The following is a 24992-nucleotide window of genomic DNA, read 5'->3' on the forward strand; positions in this document are numbered from 1 at the left end:
TTTCCGCCTGCCTGGAGCGCAAGGCTTAGTTGCTGAATAATGTATGTTTAATACATGCTGAATCGTTTCCAGATTTATAAAGGCTGTAATGGTAGATCTTCGTATATTGCCTTTTACTGTCATCTCTACCAGAATGAGCATAAGAAAGGGTGACACTAAGTCACCTTTGCTCCTTCTAGTCAGAATGGGAAAAGCTAAGGTGGCAGAAGATAATGAAACTGTTTGTTAAAATGAGGTTTTTGGCTTCTCCGTCTGATTTCACTTATTTATACCGCTCCAGATTTCCATCAAGAACTGACTTCAGGGTGATGTTACTTTACATATTCTATGAAAGTGTAGTGCATTGGTATTTGTACACCGATGGAGTTATACACGCAGGCTCTAAATTATACTAAAAGATCAATACCATATGTGAAATTGAATAAAAATAATGATTAGGATAGGAACTAGTGTAGATAACTTGAATACATATGTTCTACTGTTTTCCAGGGAAAGGTGATGTGTTTGGAGACATCTTCTGGAAGGAAACTACCCTTGCTCACGCATGTGCCAATGTCCGGGCACTGACATACTGTGACCTCCACATCATCAAGCGAGAGGCCTTGCTCAAAGTCCTGGATTTTTATACAGCTTTTGCAAACTCATTCTCCAGGAATCTCACCCTTACTTGCAATCTAAGGAAACGGGTATGTTGTTTGGATCCACTTCTCCTTAATAGTATCCAGAGGGTTAATATGTCATGCTCCATTGGCGGGGAGTGGAAAAGTTATTTCATTTTACAGGAGGATATTCCTAGCAATGTAAAGTGACATAATTATCTTTTCCTTTCTTTATATTGTGTTTACCATTTAAAGGCGGAAAAGCCTCTGTGTGCCTGAATAGATACTTGAATCATTACAATTCAAGATGAAAAATGAAAAACAGACTTGAGGAGAAACAACCTGTCCTATCATATAATTAGCTATTTCTTGAGGATTATAATACTGTCTGTCATACAAGTAATATTAGTGTCTCTTTCTCTAGTATGTGGATTCTTTTTTTAATGCTGGTAAGTTTAATCAAACTGGTTGCCTATTTTATATTCCTGACTCACTTTAAACCCTTCTTTGCATTTAATAATCAATTCGTAAAGCTTATTCCCCATTAATTTTTCTCAAGCACACTATCTCAAAAAATAATTAGCCATACCAACATAGTATACAAATAGGTATAGGAGTCCTTTACTTTGCACTGATGCTGCAAATATAATCTTCATTGCCATTTGCTTTTTATTGATGATGTGACACAAATTTAATTTGCATGAAGAAGTCTTCTACCTCTGATTTATAGGTCACTGGACATTGGCTAGGGCTCTTTTATTGCCAAGAATTAAATGCACATTTGGATAACTGCACTGAAGGAATTTCATGTGAAATGATTGCCTGTCTACTGTGGTGAAGTATTTTGAAATAACAAGCATTCCTTGTAGTTAACATGGAGGAAATAAACCACGCCAAGAGATAGATTAACATCTCTACTGTAGCAACAGAAAAATGAACATAAGCAAATCAGTGTAATTTCCTACCCAGGGTTCTAGAAGAGGATAAGACTGCAGGAGTCATATTCGTACTAGCTGTGTCATAATATGTATTTGTTCTATTTTTGAATAGCATTTTCAGTTTATGTTCTTTGTTAACAAATAGGTATTGAGTATCCACAACCTGCAAGACAAAACGGAAAGAGCTATTGAGAGCACAAAGACTAAATACAGTTGTTTTTTTCCTTTAAGTCAAGGAGCTTATAGTCAAGTGTGAATATTATGTGAAATATGTATTTGTAAAAATAATTGAAAGTTAAGTTTGTTACTAATGTGGAAGAGGGGTGCCAAATGTAAACAAAATATGGAACTTTCTCGCTTATTCTTTAGGAATCTGAGTCCCTTTTAGTATTAAGTATATGTCTCATTTGGTTTATGCCCTACCTTCTCCAAAGAAAAAGTCTTCTCCTACAAGGCAGGCTGTAGATATTTGAAACTCTTATTCTTAAGTCTTCTCCAATCTCAATTTTGCCAGTCTTGTAATCTCTCCGCATACCGCAAGATTGCTGAAACCCCTATCGGTTGTTGTTTCAGTCCTCAGGACAGATCTTATTTGTCACTGTCTTCCTCAACGCATGTTGTTTACACAGACTCTCTTCTGATGTTTATAATATTGCTGTGGAAAAAAGAGCAGTTATTTTCCCTTCAAGCCACACAAGGAAACTCAGGCCCAGAAGGATTATGTCAAATCACCAACTGATATATTTGTAACTCAAGGTCTCAAGGAGCGATAATTAAGTCACCAGTAGAAAATAAATTTCAGGTTTTCAAAATGAGTTCAGCACTAAGCTCTGTTGACTCTTTCTCTTTCATACATCTGAGCATGTACACATCACACATACACACATACCCACATACATCACACACACACACACACACACACACACACACACACACACACACACACACACCCTGGTTATAAGAGCTGAGTGCACATACCAGTATGGTTATTTCTGATAGGAAGAGAAGCTAGAGACAGGAAACGTGTAGATTTTTTAAGGGGATCTGGAAATGGTGCATCTGCTTCTGCAGGCCTGGTGCCTGAGTTATAGCAGATGGATCCTTCCCTTTATAACCTGTTCCCTATTATAACCTGTGTCAGTTTAAAAAAAAATAATTTCAGCCTTTCTGCAATTGACAGATGGTCTCAATAACTTGAAAAAATGTGGGGACGGGTGTATTCTCAGTCAGTGTCACTTTATTTTCAGAAAAATATACTCATAAAAAAGGGAAACTGAGAACATATCCTCCAATGATTCATGAGAATAGCTACCACTTTGAGAGCCTATTTTATAGCTATACACTTCAACATATTTTACATATAATAACTAATCTTATTAACTGTCAACAACCCCCAGACAAGGTAGTATAATTTCTGTTTCATTGATGAGGAGGCTGAAGTTCTGAGAATGGGAAAGCTAGTTGCCAAATAAATTATAGGCCAGAACCTGGATTTGAATCCATCTCTGTCTGATTCTAAAACTCATATTCTTTAGACTGTACCTGTTGCTTTGGCTTGTCAAAGTAGCTGACATTTTTCCCCCTGCAACACTATCCCACAGGCACACTCAACAATTTACAGAGTTTCTCATTTAATCAATCACTTTAACTTCATTCCCAAATGAGCTATTAATTTAAAAAAATTTTGTTCTTATTGCTATTACTATAAGCAATCTTGCAATGAACATTTGTTGTGAATCATGTAACTTAGTATGCTACTGATATCTCACAGTCATCATAGCCATTTGGAACCTAGATTTTCAAACATAATAGATTCCAGCTCTGGCCACATGAGCAGATAGGGTGGCTAAGTGGAGAGGTGTGTCTAGTGCTTTAGCTGCTTGCTTCCAAGGAAAAATAAGATTTTTGTTATGCAAATATAACTCCCACTAACCATCCTTAAGCCCCTCTGTATAAAATAGAACTATAACTGGTAATTTCATGCAACAACTAGAGCAGGGGTTGGGAAACTCTTCTGTCAAGACCCAGAAAGTAGATATTTTAGGATTTGAGAATCATACAGTCTCTGTCTCAACTGCTCAGCTTTGCCTCTGTAGTATGAAAGCGGCTGTCTTAGCTCAAGGTGCCTTTACAAAACACCCCAGACTGACTGGGTGGCTTAAGTAACAGGAATTTATTTCTCACAGTTCTGGAGGCTGAGAAGTCCAAGATCAAAATGCTGGCTGATTCGGTTCTCCAATAAGGGCTCTTCTCTTTGTGGCTTGCAGATGTCTGCCTTCTTCCTGTGTTCTTGTGGCAAGAAGAGAAAGGGAGAGAGCAAGGGAGGGAAAGAAAGCAATCTCTCTGGTGTCTCTTCTTATGAGGGCACTAATCTCATCATGAGGACTCCACCCTCATGATCTCATCTAAACCTATGTACCTCCTCAAAACCCTTTCTTCAAATATCATCGCACTGTGGGTTAGGGCTTCAACATATGGATTTATTTTTTGGGGGGTGGGGGGATCATTCAGTCCCTAAGCAACAGCCAAAGATAGTATGTAAATAAATGTGCATAGCTGTGCTTCAGTAAAACATTATTTACAAAAACAGGCACTTTCCCATTGGCCTTAGTGTGTAAACTGCCGAAAATAGAGGACTGGAAGTTAGATGGGGATGACAATGCAAATAAAATTCTCTACGCCTTTATTAGAAAACAAATCTCTACTACTTTCACCCAGCCAAAGGGTTATAATGAAGTGGAAAATACCATCAGTAAGAGGTGGCTGCACAAAAACCAAAAACCACACAAAACAATAAAAAGAGGTGGCTACAGGAGCAAGGTAGATAGCACACAGGAGCGAGATAAGGCTGATGTAGCAGTGAAGACTGTAGAGATTACAGGTGTAAAAGGGGCAGCTGTTACTCGGTCTGTTGCACATTATCTTCCTGGAATATCAGCCCGGTATTGCTTGGTCTGCATATTTTCCCCGCCAAGAATCCAGAAGTATGAATTTTTATGTGAAATCACATTGGTTTCATAACTCATTTGCTTGATTTTTAAAAAGATGGTCAAACAAAACAGGTCTGCTTGCTCTTGATCCAACAGTTTGTAAACTGAATGAAATGATTTAATGAACCCCTGATCTCATGATACTAGAACCCTGAACTTTTTACCTGACAGCTGTAAATTTGGATGAAAAAAATTATTACATCTTTTTTTCTTCTAATTTCTAAGTGAAATTTAGCTTTTCCTTCCATTATGAAGGTTGGTTACAAACTATGGTATTATTAGTAACAAAAGAAATCAATAGGTATTTTCCTACCACATTGTATTTATTGAGGATATCGTGGAACATTATTTACACTCATCACTACTTAGTAATTACGGTAGTTATTAGACCTGCTGCTAGATGATGTTATTACATTAGCAACAATGCACATAGATAACTATCTTGGGAATTAATTTTTTAATATTTTGATAACTAGATTTCAACATAATGTGTTTCCTTTGCAGTAGTATGTATTTTATTTTGTTCATTTAAAATAACTCTTCTGAAATGAGGCCTATTTCACAAGCTTTCTTAAGATTCCTTGTATGACTGCTGGAGACTAAGATTCTTTGTATGAGAATCAGAAACTGAACTAAGTTGATGAAAAGACCTGGTTGTTTTTTTTTTTTCTTTTTCAATAATAAGTACAGTTTCATAGTTTCAGATCAGTTTAAACATATTCAAAAAAGGCTTGGGAGAGCAAGAGAGGAAGGTTGACTCTCTTGCTGACTTTGTTTGTGTATGTACTTACTTAGCCAATTTAAGACACCATTTCCTAAAATGACAAAATGGTGTCTATTAACTCAAGGACCAGTTCTCAGGTATGGGTCGGTGAAGGCAAGAAGCACACCAGCACAGGTGATAATCTAAATTTGACAGGATTCTAATCAGACTTTAAGTGTAATTGTTAATTTCTGGTCATTCTGCTTAGTTATTATACAATAATGTTTACCATTTGTGTAAAGAGTCAACACAGCAAGCCTGACTGCTGTATTTTGAAAGACCTGCTTATCAAGTGGGTCCTTGGCTGGCCTCTGGGAACTTGAATTTCAAGAGGGTTCCCACCACACTAATGGATAAGTGTGGCTCACTGTGGCTACACTATTTATTCAAACAGTGTGGTTTATGCTAAACATTTACTTTCCTTCCAGAAGTCTGGAATTTTGGTATGTGCCAGGCACAGGATACCTATGTGACCAACTGCCAATAAAAATGTGAGGCACCAAATCCCTAGTGACCATCCCTGGTGGCAGCATTTTACAAGTGTTGTCACAACTTGGGGCTGGAGGAACTAGGGAAAGGACCTTTGGAGACTTGTACTTTTAACTTCCCCTGGACTTTGCCCATGTAGCCTTTCCCTTTCTAAGTTTGCTTTGTATCTTCATGCTGTAGTACCATAGGTCAAAGCTGTGACCATATACTAACATCCTGTGAGCCTCCTAGCGAATCATCCAACCTGGGGGTGGTCTTAAGAACGACCAATGTACCATTTATAAAAGTTGATAGGAAATATATTCACTGAGGTCCTCAAATCTGCAGACATCTTGGTAATTTAACTGTAACCCTTTTTTCCATAATGTCTGCAAAAACCTACAGACATTATGTTTTATGAGAATAAAAGAATGAAGTATTTTAAACTTGATGGGTATATTTGTCCAAGAGGCTATCCAGAGAATCCCATTTCCTTGAAAGCTACAATAAATGCTACATTAGCACTTATAACAACATTACGTATGGCTGGGAATTTTAATTATTTCTAAATATTTCCTTTACTTTAAAAATAGCAAGAACATATTTTCCTCCAGATTGACTGCTTAAATAGTGTGAATGAGGAGTTTTATTTGTTATTTTCTGTACTTCTTCTGATGAGACATTTCGATAAAGTGTGGCACAGAAAGTATTATCTGGCTCAGTATACTGGGGCTACCTGAAAAATGTATACACATGACTTGTATTCATCTTTTGTTATCGGTATATATTGACTATTACAATTTTAATACAGTTTTTTTTTTTCATTCTTAAAATGTGTATATATATTTTTTGGCATCCTCTGTATATTCAACATATATCCATCATGCCCATACTGCGTTAGCTATGGCGTAATGGAGGTAAGAGGCCAAGCCCCTGCTCTCCAGCAGCCTGTGGTCCAGTGAGAGTCAGATGATTAAAGCATAATAGAATCAGATATGTGCTATGAGAGGACTACCCTCAGGGCACAGAGGGGGCATAGTGGAGATAAATCTAATTCATCCCAGGGGAGAAGACAGGGAGATATTCCAAGAGGTAATGATGACACAGGAGTTAGAATTTTATTTCAAACAGAGAAATATTTTAGAGCAAGGAAAGGTCTTGTAGATTGTCTAGTCCAGCTTATTTTCTTTAAAGATGAGAAAACTGAGACCCAGAGAATAACATGATTTGCTTAAGTTCATTTAGCTAATTAGTGGCAGAGCTGGAATTGGAATCCAAGTCTTTTGAATCACATGCTGGTTATATTGCTACTGTTTAACCTATAGAGGAGCCTTGTGTAGAATTTGATGAGTAAAATGCAATGCTTGATTGTGATCATTTTTAATATGGAAGAAGGAATGTGTGTGGCATAAGTTTACATGTGATTCATAGATTGAGTCTAGTGTTTTTCACACCATGATTTAGAATAAAACTAACAGTGGACCCAAAACACTAAGCTATACGTCGTGTTCAGAATCCTGAACAGGACTCTCAGTCTCAGCATGAGCCAATGTATGTGGTGTGGCCACAGCAGTTATGTCACTTGCATTGTCAAGGATCTTGTTTTAGTAAAAGCATGTAACTTACAGTGCAGTATTGTCAAGGAGTGTTACTGAATATGGTAAGATTTTGCCTTACTGAGAGTACTGTGTTCTGATACACTCTGCTATTTTCCAATACTTTTAAAATCTATACTGCTTCACCACTTAGTATAGCATACTCATATATAAAAACAAAATTTCTCATATTAAACAAAACTATTTTTTCCATCTTTTTATTTTGTTATTTTTAAGAGGTTAGCACTGTTACATTAAAAGTTATGAAAAAAATATTGACAAATTTACCACCAAATGTGGCAATTTTGAGTACTAAAAATGTTAGTTGATAAAAAAAAAGGGAAGAAAGAAAGAAAAGAATAACAGATATTTGCATATAGCATTAAGAAAATCTGAGACCTGGGTGACAACAGGAAACAGGCATGGAATGAACTGGTATTAAGAACAATTCTTTGTTAGGAATGAGAACTAAGATTACGATATGGCCAATTCCAAAAGCTCAAATAAAAAGCTTGATAACTGAAATTTGAATTATAAAAATTACTAAGAATGACCAATGGTAGTATGTGCTAAAATTGTGTAATAAACTGGACTTCCCTTTTAAAGACTAGATCCATTGTATTAGTATAAACCCATCTTGTGGTTCCTGATTAAGAGTGGTCATGGCCACAGAATTGTTGCATCTTTTCATTCTATGGTTCTGTTGAATTTGTTGCTGGTGTAATCAAAATTTCTAAGCCAAATGGCTCCAGAGAAAATATTTCTAGTACACCAGAGAAAATGTTTCTAGTACATGACTATTGTCATGGAGTGGAGCCCATTGGACATTGATCAAAAGTGATGCCAAACTGACACTTGTCCTTTAGTTGTCATCTCAAAGAAATGCTTCCATTGTTGGCTCAGAGACCCATACTGCTTCTGGTTTATACTTCTTTTTACTGCACATCTCTATGCTCCTTAGTTCAAACACAGGCTAATCTGGGACCCTTCAACAATATTCATTTAACCCTTGTATTAATCTCCTAGGACTGCCATAAAAAAATAGCACAGGCTGGGTGATTAAACTGAAATTTATTTTCTCACAGTCTGGAGGGTGGAAGTCTAAGATCAAGGTGCCGGCAGGGTGGATGTCTGCTGAGAACGCTCTCTTTGGGTTGCCGATGGTTGCCTTCCCACTGTCGCTCCCCTGGCCTTTCCTCTGTGCATGTGCATGGGTCTCTTCTTATAAGGACACTAATCCTATTGGATGAGTGCCCCCACCCTGATGACCTCATTTAACCTTAATTGGTTCTTTAGAGGCCCCATCTCCAAATACAGCCACACTGGGATTTAGGACTTCAACATACAGATTTGGGGAGGGGGAAGGACAAAAACATTCAGCCCATAACAACTCCATTTATTTGTTTGTTTTTAAATAAAATGTGAAGAATAACTCTGAGAAATATTCTAAAATCTAAACAGCTGAAATGCGTCTGCATTATTGGGGATGTGTAGCAGTCTTAGCATTCAGTATTAATTTTTGTAACTTCTGGGCAACTCGTGATTATCAATACAAGCAAAGCGTTCTTGCACTCCTACAATGATTTAAGAAAAGATTCCTGTTTAAACTTAAAAGAATTTTCCCCAAGAATGATGAACACAAATTGTAAATTGGAAAAGCAGACCATAGAGGTACTTGTAGAATCCTTCTCACCCCATAAAGCCAGAATCCTTTCCCACAGATGGTACTGTTTTTAAGTAGAAAGCAGTTGAAGCCAGCTGGCAATTTTCTGGATAAGCACAGCACCAATTCTGTATTTTAATGTTTCAGTAGTAAGACATAGTGTCTTAGGCCCACTCTTGCATTAAAACAGGCTCCAAACTCAGTAAGCGTTCTTATCATGGTGACACCAGCGGCAGAGAATGTCTTTTTTTCCCACCTCTATAGCAATTACCTTTTGTGGATAGAAAACATTCTAGAATTGGCTATCAAACAGGCCTAGAGTACCTGTTTGGTGTACATGTATTGCAGACTGAATGTATTTGAGCAGTCAATCCTGGCATCTTGGAAGAAATGGTCTAGGAGTGTGATAATAGGAGCTCCAGCTTCACTACTTTCTTTTCCTCCCCCTCCTGCCCACACTAGTGTATCAGTTAAACCAAATATGGGAGCGCACTCATTCCACAAATCCATAATTCTTTTTATCCCATTAAAAAGACATCACTAAGACACTTCACACTTGGAACAAAAGATATCATGGTCTCCATAAAACTCTGAAGTATTTCATAATATCTATGCTTACTTCTCTCATAACACTGATTGTGGTACTATTTACATTTTTGTTTGTTCAGCTAAACAGTAAGCTCTGTAAAGTAAGTAGTTTCTGTAATCCCTTTATTGCCAATAACCAGAATAGTGCTTGCTATATAATTGCATGAATACATCATTGAGTGAATGAAACATGAATCAGACATACTGCCCAGCACAGTTTTTATCATCACTGACTAGAATAATCACTGCCCTCCAGAAAAACAAATGATACCCTTGACAACTTTGGCAAAGAGCCTTATGAAATAGGATTATGAAAATGACCAATACTTATTAGTGTTAAATCACAATTAGAGTGAACTTCCAGCTGCAGTTTCTAACCTGCAGACTGTGCCACAAGGCAGCAGCTTATCAAGTGCTTTCTGAATAGTACAGCAATTTTGACATCACCGTTGAGTGAATTAAGATCACCGGATGCCAGGGGCTGTGATTACCAAAATAGTACCTTAATCTCATTCTAAAGGATTTTTGAAGAGCAAACTTTTTTTCTTGCAGTTTCCTTGGAAGAATCTGCACACCACACTTGAATCTGAGCAGAGAGTAGTTACAACTCTCATTACCTCAATTGTTCCCCAGGATAGCAAATTCACTGTGAACTACTGGCCCTGAAGGCAATAGCTCTGCTTACAAGTTATGGTTTGTAGATGCGTCAAACCTCCAAACTCAGCTACTTCCAAACTGATTTAGCTTACTGCCTGGCAGTTTACATAACACAGGCATTCTCTCATTTGAGCTTCAAATCAACCCTGTAGGGAGTGAACTAAGAGAGATGAGGTGACTTACTCAAGGCCACACAGCTAGCTGATAGCTGCTCAGAGGTTCCGACCTCGGTTTCCCGACTCTGAGCTGGCTCTCTTTCCACTGATGGTGGTAGAAAGAGGCTGACTTTCAGCAATTCCAGGAGTTCGCCGTGTGCATTTAGATGAAGCAGACACCTAATTATGCAGTCTTTTGCACCCTTAAGCTGCTTCTATTTAAATCTCTCTGTTGGTCTGCTTCCAGACAGAATAGCAACTTTTCCACATTTAGTTACAAGGACATAGGTTCAGAGATTTCTCACTCTTCAATAATGCCTCCAAAGCAGTTATTTAAGGACAGCATTTCCCGTTTCAGAGTGGGGAGTGGATTGAATAATTTAGCAACATACTGGACAGTAAATTATACTGCCTATTGTTTGAGGGCTCCTCTTTTCAAAACTAGAGTTTATTCTGATTGCAAGAAAATAAGTATTTTTGTAGTAAACAAGAAGGAAATGAATAAGCTTTTAGTAAACAGAAGAGTATTTATCTAACATAAGCAGGTAGACGTTTTATAAGGTATTTTTCCTGGGAATCTTCAAAGTATCCAACAATCCACTTTCAAGTGAAATGCTTTAGAGTTGTGTTTATTTTAGGGCTGAATCCTGCCTTACAATTGTGTCATTGTAGGGGCATCATAGCTGGATGCCAGACTGTTGATGTCCACTGCGTCTACCACTTCTTCCTTCTCAACAATTACTATTCGACAAAGGGCCACCGAAAGCATAGTGCTGTATCACACCAGCTTCATTTAAAGGAAATGCTCCCTTTGATTTAAAAAACAAGGATTTCTATTAAGACTGAAATGTATATATTATTTTGTTCCCTAATGCCTTTTGGTATTGATTTGAATTTGGAGTGCATGTAACTTTTTAACATACTAACTTCTTAGGTCTCTTTTTACTTCTCTCTTCTGGAAAAAGAAGTCAGTGGATATTATCTGTGGTTTAAAAAAATTACATATATATATATATATATATATATATATATATATATATATATATATATGCATATATATATGATTTGTGTATGGACCTGTATTTTACTATATATTTTAGGCAGAATTCTTTTGTGAGGGTTCCTCCCTCCCCAAACACCCAAGACATCTAAATTTGATCATCTGGTTTGTCGTCGTAGGGAATTTTTCCCTTCACTTTTGAACTGAATCCACTGACTCAGCTTTTTTGTCCTCTGAGGTACCTGAGAACATCTATAGCTCAACAGACATGTTAGAAGGCTTCCATGCTGCTTCTGAGGAGTAGCTTTTTAGCGCTTTACAATTGGGACATATTTTGAGAAGCATTTGGTTATTGAAAGGAAGGGTTTCAAGATGTTCACACTGACCCTGGGTGATGAATACACGATGCAATATATAGATGATTTGTTATAGAAATATACACTTGAAATCTATGTAATTTCACTAACTAATGTCATCCCAATACATTTAATAAAAATTTTAAAAAAGACATTTACACTACATTCAGTATTACTGTGAATTCAGAGCATTGCCAAAACAGTGAAATAAATGTTTTAGTAAACATATCAATTTACATAGAATAGAAGGCATTTTAAAGCATTATGTACATTTTGCAAGTAAGAAAATAGAGACTGTTCTGTGGGTAGATTGAATTCTTAATAATTGACTATTATGACCAAAATTGCATCTGCCTTCCTGGAATGTTCCCCCTTCCCCCCACCCTCCCCTAGCTAGGAGGTGCATTTCATAGATTTGGACATTCCAGTCAAGTGATCTTTCCCCAAAGGAATCAAATCAAGTCATTCTACTAAATAGCCAGAGACACTCAGATGACCCAGCGAGATTACAGTAATTTCTCCCAGAGAAAGTCATTCATTTTCTGCCTCTTCTTTCTGAATCAGGTTACACCTGATTCACCGAACATGTTTAGAAGTTGGCATTTGATTTCACTGGAGTTTGTTCTGTGTCCACAGTTTTATCCTCTAGAGACTGATGTCATCTGTAAAAGTTCAGCAGAGGTGCTGTCCTTTAGGAAACTAACAATCAGAATGGAAATTGCAGAGTAAAAACTCTTAACTGCTAATTCTGCACGTAAGAAGCAGCCAATTTCCCTTAACGGCAGCACACAGATGTAATTCGGGGCACTGGACCCTGTCCAGGAATTTGCTTCCCCCTTTTAACAGGTGCCTTAGCAACTGCTTTAGATTTGGTTGTGGACTGCATCATAATTCCAGCATATTAAATGATAATATGTCACACAGGTCCTTTGAAAGTTAGTTTCCCATGACAGAAGGATACATACCCCCTCTTGAGTGAGAAAATAGTGTTTCCTAATGCTTGGAAATTCAGAAACCAGGATGTAGAATGACCTATTTAGCCATTGTAGAGTGTGTTATTACATGGGGAAGGGTCTGTCGTGCCAGTGCAGTGAGCACGAGAGATCGGATCCAGCCTGCTGAATTTATGACTCCATAAGATGAGGCTGACTGCCTGCTTGTTAATAGTAACATTTTCACTCTTGGCAGTCAGTCACCAGGTGGCTGGTTACTGAAATCACAGCCAGGAGGACTTTCTCTGTAGGTTGTTGGGAGGGGGAGGGAGGGAGGGGGCAAAGAAAGTGCCTGACAGGGTTTCATCCCTTTATTCTAACACAACTGCTGCTGACTTCTACAAAATGCTTGCAAGGAAGGTCCTAATATGGGTATTTGCTCTCCTGAGAAAAATATGAAAGTAGATTTAGATCTGGTAGCTTTGCCAAGCTGAAAAATCTCTGTTGGGTTCCTATGCCATTCTCCTTAGCACATTCATTTAGAGGGGTGTTTTTAATTGTGAAGCAGCAATTCTATGGAGCTTGGCCACATTAATGAAGCTCAAACAATGGAGGGGGGGGGGAGAGAGAGAGAGAGAGAGAGAGAGAGAGAGAGAGAGAGAGAGAGAGAGAGAGAGAACTTTAAAAATCAATCGGGATAAGTCTGTCAGCAGAAAAGACTTGCAACAAATATAATTATATGAAAATGTATCTGATGCTTGGAGAGTAAACCAGTTTCACTCTACCAAACAGAATAAGAGACATGAATTTCCAGTTTTTGATCAAACTTTGTAAAATAAACATATCAGTCTCTTTCTGGATGCACAGGCACTTCTGTATTTTCTATGCTCTAAAATCCATATCTCAGAAAAAAATTCAGAATGGATACCATAGAACTTCAAATTATCCAAGTATTTTCTCATTTTGTTCAAATCCTCTTGACGAAAACCTGGCCAATTTAGAAAACTGCTACTCTGTTCTAGGTTCTGTACAGTGGAAGTATTCAATACTCAGGTGTTTTCTGGTTTGTCAAAAATGCAGCTGATTAAGTTTGGTTAAAGATCAGAAATGCATTTAATAGCTCACCAAAAATACAATCAAAGAAATAAACTAATGAAAGTGACCAGTAATAAAGACAAAGTAGAACCATTCATACAGCAACAAAAGTGATTTTTTAAATGGAAACAAGGGCAAAGGTATTCATTTACTGAGTTATAAAAAGACTTTTGTTCTAAAAACTATTGAGATCACATTCAAGATTTAGAGAGTGGAAGAGAAGTCAGAAAAGAATATGTTACAAGGGAAAAGATATGTGTCACTTGAATCGCTGTTATATAAAAGAAACCAGTCTCCTTCTCCCATGACTTCAGCTCCTCCTCAAGGATCAGCCTGGCCCCACCTTTTCCACTCGCCTCCCCATTTGCTCCAGCTCCACGTGATCTCTCCTTTCTCCACACTCTTTCTGGTACCATCCATCAGAAGTGATATTTATTGTATGTTGTTTGCAGGGTTATATGTATTGAATAGATGCCCTGTCCCCATACCCTGACTATTAAGCTCTTAAAGATAGATAGAGACATGTTTGTTTTCCCATATATCCAACTGCTCTTTGCATTTCAGCACTCCAGAGACTTCTTCTGTTGATTGAATGCTGAGTAGTGATGTTGCAGAGTTCATTAACTGAAAGTAATGTGTGCTTGTTCCCTTTCTGGTAGCAGATCCTAATACCCACGGGGGAATAAGTACTGAGGAAAGGAGCAGGAAAGAGGAAAAAGAGGTATCTGATTTATTCATTTTTTTTTAATTCTGAAAATCATTGTGAGCATTTTGAATGGATTTTTAATAAGAATTTGCAAAGATTACATTTTTAAGAAATTAGAAAATTCTTTGGGAAATTAAAGATAAAAAATTTAGACTTGCCATTGGATTACTATGAACAAATACAATTTAATTGGTTAACACTTGCCCCAAAACAGAAAGGGAAAATGATAATATTTGGGATTTTCCAGGAGACACCTGTATTTTTTTCTTTTTCAACATTAAGCATTCCATTTACATGAATCTTTAGTTGTAGTTTTGTTGAAGGGGGGAAAAAAGGAAATGTGTCCCAAATGCATGGCTCCTTCTCTCTTACCAACTCTAGGCAGGAGAAGTGGACCCTAGCATCCACCTAATTCAGAACTATAAAGCGATCCTGTTTATACCCACAGTCAAAGAACACCTATACTCTTTCCTAGGGAAGGTTCCAAGATCTGTCTTCGTAAGGGCTAGAAATCCAGCTCTGTATGATCTTGGATACATGAATTTACTCACTATGCCTCAGTTTCTACATCTGTAAAATGAGATTACTAGTAGTCAATAAATACGGGAGTGCCTTCTTACATGCCAGGTACTTTTTAAAATACAGAATACCTAGGAGTGAATAAAACAGGTTTGTTCCCTGTCCTCATGGGGTTTGGGGTCTAGTACCCACCTCATGGAGTTGTTGTGAGTATTAAGTGCATAGGACTACCCCATGTGAGGTTTTCATGAAGGTTAGGTGACAAAGATGGGTTTCGTAAGTGGCAGTGCAGGATTGGTGCTCAAGACCCTCCCCCCAAATTCTAATGGGAAGAGAAAGTCAGGCTGTAGTCTCAGTATCACTGGAGTTAGTCACTGGTGATAATAAAGGGAAATGTTCACAGGACACCTAGGACTGACCTCTTTTGCAGTTAGTACCCTCACCCCCTTATAAGCCAAATGTAATATGTAGTGGCAGGAATTCAGTATGCAATGATGGAATGTGCTGAGAACTGTGGAAATAAACACTTCTACACTTATCCAGAATAATGTTGAGTTTTCCCAAGGAAATGCCTACTTTCTTCTGTTAACAAAAAGCAATATCTACCTCCACCTCTTTCCAAACTCCACACATTCCGCATAACCTTTTGGGGTAAAATCTCATCTATGGGCCCTAACATTTGATAGAATGATTTGCCTAGTTATACCCATTAAGAGAACAGTCAAAGGTTGTGACGTCAAGTTCAGTTCTTGGCACTTTTAGCTCATGGATTGCCACTTCTCTAACTAATCAAGGTTAACCAACAAACTTGCACGCTCAGTTTTGCTGTGTGTGCTAAGATTAGCTTTAGCCAATTTAACTTGACCTAAAACTTGCACTTTAACTATAGGTTCTACGTGCATCCTAAATTATATCCATTAAGGTTGGCTATCTGAGCACTCTGCTATCTCTTAGACTACTATCCTCTTATCCATGCCCCTGTGTCTATGGAAACAGAGTTATTAGGTAAATGTGTTCCTCTTAATGTGAGACACTCGGAGGAAGCATTGGAAAAATGGAAAAGAGCTTTTCCAATCTGTGCTTAGTATTAACTTAGTAGTTTTATAAAACAAGCTCAGTACACTCTTTTGTTTAGAACCTCAAGCTAAATTTAAATTGCACTTTTCGAAGTAAAAGACAACTACATTTTGCTTTAATAAAATTTTCATTTCCCCTGCCCTTAACACATGGCATCTTTGAAGGAGTTAATTTTTTTGAAAATGCTGTTTGCATGCATTCATCTGCTTGTGAAAGAATGTAATAAAGAGAGGCCACTGGAATAGGAAGAAAGAAATATTGCTTCGACAAGCTCATTCCACTAGTCAAATTTGTCAAAGAAAAGGTGAACAAATATCTTTCCTTTTTATAATGTTCCCTGTAAGAAAAAAAAATCACTCATTTTACATGTTTGACATTTCATAGTAAAGGTAAAATTCATTTTTAATGAAAAAAAATTCCACAGGGTTATTAATTAAAAGATACACAGGAAGAGAGAACTGTCATTTAAAAAGAGCAACTCATGAATTAGAGAAAGTCTCCAGTCAAAAATACAGCTCAGTGAAGTTCTCTGAGGATTTGTCGCTGGCCAGACAGTGGAAATGACCCTCCCCCTGCATCCTGGATGCAGACAACCTGTGTCACCTGAGCCTGAGATGGTTCTGCATTAAAGCTGTGGTAAACTTAGAAAAGTAGCTCCCTGAGCTTAGTGCTTGACTTCTTTATTTTATTTATTTATTTGGCCATCATTTTCACCAAATTGTAAACTATTTGAGGGCAAAGAGTGTGAATAATGCAATCATAGCACCTAGAGTAGTATTTTGTATTGTAACGTTCGAAAAATGTTGGTAAGTGAGTGAATCAACACTTGAGTGTCTCCTATTTGCAAGAGGACCAAATATAGTTTTTATTACATGGATTTATAATCCCCTAAATAAATAATATCTCTAAGAAAAGATTAAAATAGCTAGATTTGTTTTACTTGTTGAAGAGAACCTAATGCTATAAAAATCTAAAGAACCAGGTCATGAGAAAATGGTCATGTAAATTTTCCCTTTGATGAGTTCATACTTTGCTCCTACCTCCTAGAAAGCTTAGTCTTGCCTCTATCCCACTCCTTATACTTTATTCTCCACTTAGCTTTTGAGTGCTTCAAAATGCCCACTCTTCTGTTGCCTCTGACATCTGTGTTGTGGGCCATGGTAGAGGTTTGAGGCATCCAAGATATAGCACCCCTATATCTATCCTATATATGGAACCAATTGAGAAATCAAAATATGACTATCATTACTGATAAAGATGATTGGAAGATATGGCAGTAGGGTTTTATCAAGTGAACTTTCTAGTACTTTAAGCCTGAATCAGGCAGATTTACCATCCAGGCACTGGTCTGGCTGGGTAACCACAGCTCTCCCCCAGAACCTGTTCAGATAAACTTATTCCTCAGTAGATAGGTCCAAACGCTTCATCTCTGCAGGAAGAGCAGCTTCTAAAGGGGAGAGAAAGTGGCTAGGCTCATTTTCTTCTTTTAACCTCACCAACCAGAGGTCGCTCCTTTTCTGGGGAGAAGACAGTGAAAGATAGAGGAAAATGTTAGGAGTATTAGCCTTGTAGATGTCCTCCATTTAAGTACATAATGAGGGGAGAGTAAGTATCTCCCCTAATGAGTGCAAATGGAATCACAGTACTTATGAATGATTTATAACATGTAGGTATAGTATCAAATGCATAAAATATATAACGTTTATAACATTATATATATTTATAACATGGATAACATTTATAAAATACTTTTGTATATATAAATATAACACACACACACACATATATGTATATAACACATATTTTAAGGTAAAATAGATATGTGACATATCACATACTATATTCACACTTTAAAAGATTGCCCAATATCTATCAGTGGAGTTCCAGGCAAAATGACCTGGAGGATAGTAGGTAACCTGAAGGAGATGCCATGGGGCCATGAACATTTTGGGGGACCATAGGGAAAAAGTGAGGATCATGGGCCAAGTACACCAGAACCACTTAGATACTTTTTCAAGTTGCAGATTCCTGGGCCCCACTTCACATATTGAACCATTTATACCAGGTATTAAAGGGTACGGGTTCACTCCAAGTTAATTCCCATCCACAGTATGGTTGGAAAGCCATTGCCAAAGCAGCAACTACCTGACCTCAAGGTGGTGCAGAAGATTCTGACGAGCTTTTGTGACCCCCTGCTCCCCACTGAAAGGAGACACAGAGATTGGCTAAGCTACAAGGTGAGTTATTCAGATTATGAATGAAGACTCTCCAACCTTAAGGGTGACCAGGGAAATGGCTGCTCTGTGTGGGAATTGTGACTAATTCCCAGTGTGCAGCATTCCGTACCCAGAGGTTCCTGGCACTTACACCCTTACTAGGACATACGGTCCACGTGGGAAGCAGAGCACTTACTGTTATCTAGTCAGTCTGGGTTCTCATGGGCCTCCATGATGAATATTCCAGCACCTCATCAATTCTCAACCCCCATCCAGCCTTTACCCTGGGAGTCTCTCTGGCCCCTTGCCTCTAACCAAAATCTCTCTTCCCCAGATTGTTTAAGTAAAAATTAACAAAATACATGAGTATGATTTGTTCTCTGAAAGTTTTAAACCATATGTCATATGGGTATTAAATTTATACTTGTGTTAGAGAGTAGATAACTTGGTGCTTTTGAATATTTCATACAATGTTAGATATTCTGAGAAAATACTGCTTTTGATGGAAAGTCAAACTCAACATTGATTTTAAAGTTGCCTATTCTAGATGATAACCTCTTATAGTATGAGGACATAATGAGGGGACGTTATTCTTGAGAAGTAGCGTTGCTACTGTTCTGTCTCGGACAACACAGGTTTTAAGATGGGGAAACGAACGATTTTTCGAGATTTGCCATCTCATGGCTTGTGAGCTACATAGAAACACTGAGTAACCAGCCACTGCATTGATTTGCCACACAAGATAACTTTATTTTTTTTTAATTAAAGTTTATTGGGGTGACAGTTGTTAGTAAAGTTACATGGATTTCAGGTGTACAATTATGTAATACATCATCTGTATATCACATTGTGTGTTCACCACCCAGAGTCAGTTCTCCTTCCATCACCATATATTTGATCCCCTTTACCCTCATCTACCATCCCCTTCCCCCCTTACCCTCTGGTAACCACTAAACTATTGTCTGTGTCTATAAGTTTTTGTTTGTTCATTTGTTTGTCTTGTTCCTTTGTTTTTTTCAGTTTTATATCCCACATAGCAGTGAAATCATATGGGTCTCGACTTTTCCTGTCTGACTTATTTCACTTAGCATAATAATCTCCATCTATGTTGATGGAGCATAAGATCCATCTATGTTGTCACAAAGGGCACTATTTCATCTTTTCTTATGGCAGAGTAGTATTCCATTGTGTGAAACAACCTAAGTGTCCTTCGATAGATGACTGGATAAACAAGATAACTTTTGTGTATCAAAAGCCTGAAGATTTGACCTTCATTCTTGCTGGCATCTTGTGTAATATCAGTGTCCTACAGGCAAGCAAGTGGTAAAGAACTTCCTCCACTAGACTTCAGGTCAAGACAGAAACAATTTTGCAGAAATCTGCTGTTGTTTCCTTAGAAGAGCATAGTCTTTACAATCTCCCTTGTTACTTACTTCAATTTACTTCCTTCTCCCTTCACTATTCTTTCAGCCCAACGGTCCTTTGAATTAGAAGATATTCTGAAAGCTATGATTTTTACTTGTGTTTTGTTCCCAAAGATTCTGATTCTCTAGCCTTTAGTAATAGGCATATGGCGTGGAAAGAAAGTCCCTGCTGTTTTAGCCATTTGAAATCAGAGGAGGTTTTCTCCGAGGCCATTGAATGATTAGTTTGATGAGTGATCAATCAGGATTTCTAACTATAGTGTGAAGTTTGGTGCCAGTTGCTAAGGGACGCAGTTTTCATTTAGTTTTCTACTTGTTATTTTAGAATATATAAAATCGTGTTTCCCAAAGATATAGTCAAGATATGAAAGCTCTTTATGTCAGTGTTTAATATCCCAGGCCATAAGTTCTCAATTTTTTTTTTCTTGATTTGATGTCAGGAAGTCCATTTGCTAGTATTCTGAGACTATTTGTGATAATATGGAAAAAATTATTGACAAGGAATTAGAAAATCTATATTTTAACCACAGTAACATTTATCTCTTGTTTTGAGTGACCACATTAACCTCTTGTGCCTCAATTTGAACATCTTTAAAATTAGAATAATTATAGCATCTGACACTTTCATAGCTCTTACAGTTTAGAAATCTACTTAAAATACAATATCTTATGTGTCCTTCAGGGAACATATAATTGTCTCTATTTTATAAATGAAAAAAAACCAAGTCCTACATAAGCAAAATAACTTGCCAAGATACCTCAATATTAAGTGGCAAAGTATAATTCTGGAACCAAAATGCAAGTCTTTAGAAAGTTTACTAATTTTTCCCCTTATATAAATATGTCCTCTAGAGCTCAATGAATTATTGGGAGAAATAAGTGAGGTCGTAGCAAAAGGATTTTTAAATAATCAATAGTTATATAAATGTAAGTTAATATTTAACGAAGCAAGATTGTCTTTACTAATGAAACCCTTCAATAGTCTTACTTTTCTTTTTAGTTTCCTGGGGTTAGAAAAGTCCAAAGCTGATATGGGAAACAGAAATTCATATAGAAAGAAACCTTTGGATGGCAGTTCAAAAACTCAACTTGATTCTTTATTTCTTGTGTTAACTAGCAGCTCCACACCAGGCTGAGGCTGTTTCTTGGCTCAGGTATTGTAAAGACTGCACTGGCAGCTCCTAACTGCATATGAGTACTCTGCAACCAGCTTTCTCTTCTTTGCTAAGAGAGCTTTCCTTTCACACCCGTGTCATTCGGCAAATTTCTAGAGTCATGTTCGGGAGAAACATTAGCCATTGTTAAAATGAATAAATGCCTGTTATTGGCTCATTCAAAGCCACATAGGCTTGTCCATGTGAGGAAACGATTTCATTGCAGATTGAGCCCTGCCATTCAAAACATGTGCCCTTGTGACTGTTGATTTGGGCCTCATATTTGAACCACTGTTTCCTGTGGCTGCAGTATCCTACTACATATGTCCTATTCTTCCTGTGTAGCAGTTACATAGTTTTTCATTGCATCTTCGTTCCTCTGGAGGATGGCTCTTTAGCTCTTTGTGGTGCTCCCCAATATGTGAATCTCATGTATACCACATAGTGTGTATACAGTTCAAATATACCCTTCAAATTTGGTGAAAATTAGTCTAACTATGGTAGTAGACAAACAGATATCTTAATTTTATTTATGTAGATTTAGAAAAATAAAACTGTCAGCAGGTTTGGAAGTTGTAAGTTCACTTTCGGTTGTGTGGTGCTTGGGCTACCATTGTGGCTTTATATTAGAATACAGAGCTTCCTACCTACCTGTAGTCTTTTGAAGACAAAGGGATGCCATAGATCGAAAATTTGTGTCCCCTCAATTTGTATGTTTATATCTTAGCCCCCAAAATGATCACATTAGGAGAGGAGGCCTTTGGAAGGTAACTCAGTGGTAAGAGCAGAGAGTTCCTCCCCACCTTCTGCCACGTGAGGTCACAGAGAGAAGGTGCTGTCAATGAACCAGACATCTAATCTGCCAGCACCTTGATCTTGGACCCCTCAGCTTCCAGAACTGTGAGAAATACATTTCTGTTGTTTATAAGCCACTATTTTTATTATAGTAGCCAAAACCGACTAAGACAGAAATCCATGTCCAATCAACAAATATGTATTGACAACTACTATGGGACAAAAAGTTGCAGTGGAATAAAAGATAACAGTGAAGTGAAAACCCTGCTTTTGAGCATCAGTTTCATTCTGGAAACTACCTTGCTCAGATTGGGGGTGGAGCTGAGTGGAACACATCTCAAAGATTTCCCCTCTGTGGGTATAGGCCACATAGTGAATGTGACTGTTAAAGGACCATCCTAACCTCAGCAGTAAGGCCCAGCTGGAGGTTTGCACAGAAAGGTGGCTATAGGTTTTGATACAGATTTCTAACCTTGACCGGGGCAGATGTAGCAGGGCATCTTACAGTGCTTTAAATCAGTGCTTTTCCACCCAGGCTGCATTTTAGAATCACTCTGGGAACATGGGAAAAAAGTATGATGCTGGGCCTCACTCCTAGAAATTCTAATTTAAATTGGTTTGGGTTAAGGCATTTTTTTACATTAAATTTATTAGGTTGATAATGTTTAATAAAATTACATAGGTTTCGTGTGTACAGTTCTATAATACATCATCTATATATCACATTGTGTGCTCACCACCCAGAGTCAGTTCTCCTTCCATCACCATATATTTCACCCCCTTCACCCTCTTTTACCATCCCTCCTCTCCCCTTACCCTCTGATAACCATTAAACTGTTCTCTGTGTCTGTGAGTTTTTGTTTGTTTCTTTGTTTGTCTCATTCCTTTGTTGCTTTCAGTTTTATATCCCACGTATGAATGAAGTCATATGGGTTCTCTACTTTTTCTGTCTGACTTATTTCGCTTAGCATGATAAATTCAAGATCCATCCATGTTGTTGCAAATGGCAGTGTTTCATCTTTTCTTATAGCAGAATGGTAGTCCATTGTGTATATATTACCACATCTTCTTTATTCAGTTATCTATCAAAGGACACTTTGGTTGTTTCCATGTCTTGGCCACCGTAAATAAAGCTGCAGTGAACATCGGAGCACACATATCTTTACGGATAAATGTTTTCAGATTTTTTGGGTAGATACCCAGGAGAGGGATTGCTGGGTCATATGGTAATTCTATTCTTAATTTTTTGAGGAACCTCCACACTGCCTTCCATAGCGGCTGAAACAATCTGCATTCTCACCAACAATGTATGAGGGGTCCTTTTCCTTCACAGCCTCTCCAACACTTGTTATTATTAGTCTTGTTGATGATAGCTATCCTAACTGGTGTGAGGTGATATCTTGTAGTTTTGATTTGCATTTCCCTAATAGCTAATGAAGTTGAGCATTTTTTCTTATATCTGTTGGCCATTTGTATGTCTTCTTGGGAGAAGTTTCTGTTCATGTCCCCTGCCAATTTTTTTTAATTGGATTGTTTGTCTTTTTGTTATTGAGCTGTATGAGTTCCTTATATATTTTGAATATTTCCATGTTTCCCTGAAAATAAGACCTAGCCGGACCATCAGCTCTAATGCGTCTTTTGGAGCAAAAATTAATGTAAGACCTGGTCTTATATTATACCTGGTACTATATTTTATATTATATTATACTAGGTCTTATATTATATTAAAATAAGACTGGGTCTTATATTAATTTTTGCTCCAAAAGACACATTAGATCTGGTGGTCTGGCTAGGTCTTATTTTCAGGAAAACACTGTAGCCCCTTACCGGAGGCATTGTTTGCACATATCTTTTCCCATTCGGTTGGTTGCCTCTTTGTTTTGTTGATGGTTTCTTTTGCTGAAGCTTTTTAGTTTCATATAGTCCCATTCATTTATTTTAGCTTTTACCTCTCTTGCCTTTGAGGTCAAAGTCATAAATCCTCTTTGAACCCAAGGTCCATAAGTTTAGTATCTATGTTTTCTTCTATGCAGTTTATTGTTTCAGGTCTTATGTTAGGTCTTTGATCCATTTTGAGTTAATTTTGGTACACGGTGACAGATAGCTGTCTAGTGTCATGCTTTTGTGTGTGGCTTTCCAGTTTTCCCAGCACCATTTATTGAAGAAGCTTTCTTTTCTCCACTGTATGTTTTTGGCTCCTTTGTCGAAAATTGTCTGTCCATATTTATGTGGGTTTATTTCTTGGTTTTCAATTCTATTCCATTGGACTGTGTGTCTGTTTTTCTGCCAATACCATGCTGTTATTATTTTTTTTAATTGAAATTTATTGAGGGTGACAATGGTTAGTAAAGTTACATAGGTTTCAAATGTACAATTCTGTAATACATCATCTGTGTACATTGTGTGTTCACCACCCAGAGTCAGTTCTTCCATCACCATATATTTGATCCCCCTTACCCTCGTCTATCACCCTCCATCCCCCTTACCCTCTGGTAATCACTAAACTGTTAATCTGTGTCTATCAGTTATTGTTGCCCTGTAGTACAAGCTGAAGTCAGGGAGTGTGATACCTCCAGCCTTATTCTTTTTTCTTAGGAGTGCTTTGTCTACTCAGGGTCTTTTGTGATTCCATACAAATCTGATGATTTTTTTGTTCTATTTCTTTAAAAAATGCCATTGGGATTTTGATGTGGATTGCATTAAATCTGTATATTGCTTTGGGTAATATGCACATTTTAACTATGTTGATTCTTCCAACCCATGAACATGGAATGTCTTTCCATTTCTTTGTGTCTTCTTCAATTTCTTTTAAAAATGTCTTATAGTTTTCAGTGTATAGGTCCTTCACATCCTTTGTTAAAATTATTCCTAGGTATTTTATTCTTTTTGTTGCAATTGCAAAATGAATTGTTTTTTCATTTCTTTTTCTGAAATTTCATTGTTAGTATATAGGAATGCAATGGATTTTTGTACGTTGATTTTGTAGCCTGCAACTTTACTATATTCATTTACTGTTTCTAATAGCTTTTTGGTGAAATCTTTAGGGTTTTCTGTTTAAAGAATCATGTTGTCTGCAAAAAGTGACAGTTTAACTTCTTTATTCCCATTTTGGATGTCTTTTATTTCTTTCTCTTGCCTGATGGCTCTGGCGAGGACTTCCAACACTATGTTGAATAACAGTGCCATAGATATCTTTTTTTTCTTTTTTATGTTCCCTGAATGATTATAATGTGCAGCTAGACTTGAACACCACTGTTTTAGGGCAGAATTGCCTGGGGATATCCGTTAAAATTCAAATTCCA

General features: G+C 37.4%; 1 protein-coding gene across 2 annotated transcripts in view; it reads left to right on the forward strand.

Moving 5' to 3' along the window:
• The window catches only part of KCNH5 (potassium voltage-gated channel subfamily H member 5), a 281080-nt gene that overhangs the window by 207046 nt on the left and 49042 nt on the right, over positions 1-24992 (forward strand). For both annotated transcript variants that reach the window (XM_033109621.1, XM_033109620.1), the window contains exon 10: positions 490-686. In XM_033109621.1, the coding sequence (XP_032965512.1) occupies positions 490-686 (197 nt within the window). The remainder of the gene's footprint in view (positions 1-489; positions 687-24992) is intronic.

Source organism: Rhinolophus ferrumequinum, chromosome 6 (assembly GCF_004115265.2).
Source record: "Rhinolophus ferrumequinum isolate MPI-CBG mRhiFer1 chromosome 6, mRhiFer1_v1.p, whole genome shotgun sequence".
NCBI lineage: Eukaryota > Metazoa > Chordata > Mammalia > Chiroptera > Rhinolophidae > Rhinolophus > Rhinolophus ferrumequinum.